General features: G+C 41.5%; 1 protein-coding gene across 1 annotated transcript; it reads right to left on the bottom strand.

Moving 5' to 3' along the window:
* Positions 1-501: 501 nt before the first annotated feature.
* Positions 502-1,425, bottom strand: LOC121940848 (transcription termination factor 4, mitochondrial-like; the record flags this gene model as incomplete). Its single annotated transcript, XM_042483533.1, has 1 exon — positions 502-1,425. A coding segment is annotated over one exon (387 nt), but the record flags the coding sequence as incomplete, so codon positions are not given.
* Positions 1,426-2,085: the final 660 nt, after the last annotated feature.

Here is a 2,085-nt window from a genome sequence, read left to right as displayed (position 1 = left end):
GCGATGTCTCTTTCCAGGATTCATGACCCGGTTACTCAAGAAAATCCACAGACCTTGTTGTAAGCACTTTTATGTGGGAACTACTTTCTTACTACAGAACTACACAGTATCACAGCACAGAAGGAAGCGTGCATCTACTCATGGACAAGAGGCTCGTGCACTTTACAGTGCAAGATGTAAACATTAATAGCGTCCTTCTCGGCCGACCTGTAACATCTGCTTGCTCAGCAGTGCTCGGTGAGCAAGCAGTAGAGGCACAGATCCCTCTGTGCAGTGAAACAGTTGGCGGGTGTAGTTCAGTAGAAGACAAAATATCTCCTATATGAAAGTGCTCACAACAAGATCTGTGAATTATCTTGAGTAACCGGTTCATGATTTCTGGAAAGAGATATTGCTGTTGAGTTTTTCCAAATGTATTTTTTGGCACTTGGAGCACAACAAGCCAAGTGCCGTCTAGTTCCATTATATTCAAGAGAAGGCAGACTTCTTTACGATGGATATCTCCAACAGTCAACAGTCAACTCACACCAAACTAGTCAAGACTGATAAATAGCACTAAAGGTAAGAGGAGAAAAAAATATTTTGGGGTGAACTGCTCCTTTAACTTGTGAAAACTATAATGAAAGTCAAAAGCTTTTTTGACTATGGAAAGAATATAAGGGAGAAAATGTTCACCACGTTCAAACCTGACAGTTTAAAATCATATATTGTCCTCATTTATCACCCAAACCTCACACTGATGTCACCTCATCTCACGCCTTGACGTGGCCACTTAGATTAACACAGAAATCAACATCAAAAGGCTCACTCAGTCCAATCTGTTACCATCATGGACACAAAAGAGAACAAGCTCAGGAACAATGAGCGCGACACGGTTTCCTCTGTGTGTTTTAGATAAGAATTTTCTATAGCACTTCATGACAAACCTGAGCTCAGACAAAAGGAAACATTTCATTGCTTCATTTATCACCATCAGTTTCTCTAATCATGTAATTCCCCTTTTAAATAAGTTCCCTCAGTACCTCTAACAGTGCCATTTCATTTCTTTTTCCTTCTCTTCAGGTACCCATCTCTCCTCTCAGTCTCGTCCTCCTCATCATCCTCCTCTTCTTCATCATCATCACTATCAGCTTCAATGCTGCCGTGCTCCTCTTCCTGCCATTCTCTGGCCACCAGTCTCTTAAACACATCGTACTCCTCTGCTGACGCATTTGCAACATCTGTGATGAAGGAGTTCTCGTCAACATGGAGGATGCTGTCCAGTTTGGGGTTGATGATGGTCGTCTGTCCTTTCTTGTCCGGGGTTTGATACAGGCCCCTGCGCTCCAGAAAACAGTGTCGACGGCGCACCTCGTCCAGAGGGAAACGGAACAGCCTGGACTTCACCATCTCCGCCTGTTTGACGCCCATTCTGAAGTAGACGTACTGTAGAGGAATGAGTTAATACACGCTGTAACAAACAACGATCAGTTGAAGACATTAGTTTCCTGACACACACAGACAGACAATCATTCACAATCACATTCACACCTACCACCAATTTGGAGTCACCAGTTAACCTAACCTTCATATCTTTGAACTGTGGGTGAAACTGAGAGAAACTCCACACATAAGGGCCCCAGCCGGCCGGGGGATTCGAACCCGAAACACTCTTTCTAACCACTGCTGCCTAGTTGGTGCATCTAAAATAACATGACAATTAGCCACTTTGTTAGTATGCAGGTTGCAATAAGAGTAGTCCTAACAGCTGGAAAAAAATACTTTGTGAGTCGGCTAAGCTGTTACTTATTCTACAATTCTACAATTTCATTTAGCAGACGCTTTTATCCAAAGCGACGTACAACACAAGCAAGAATTTAATATTTTAAATTACTTATAAACTTATAATTTTGAGTTGATTTGCCAACCTCGATATGCCATTTTTTTTTTTTGCTATAACTATTCCAGATTACTTTTTTGACATCTTGTTAGTGTATCTTTTTTAGCCTGTCACATGAGGTCAACCTGTCAAAGTCACAAAACAAGGCCTATGGCTATATGTTCTTGTCTGAGATTAATAAATTATCAATGATTATGCACCATGAA

Source organism: Plectropomus leopardus, unplaced genomic scaffold, assembly GCF_008729295.1.
Source record: "Plectropomus leopardus isolate mb unplaced genomic scaffold, YSFRI_Pleo_2.0 unplaced_scaffold9553, whole genome shotgun sequence".
Taxonomy (NCBI): Eukaryota; Metazoa; Chordata; class Actinopteri; order Perciformes; family Serranidae; genus Plectropomus; species Plectropomus leopardus.
This window is presented reverse-complemented; position numbering and strand designations above follow the sequence as displayed.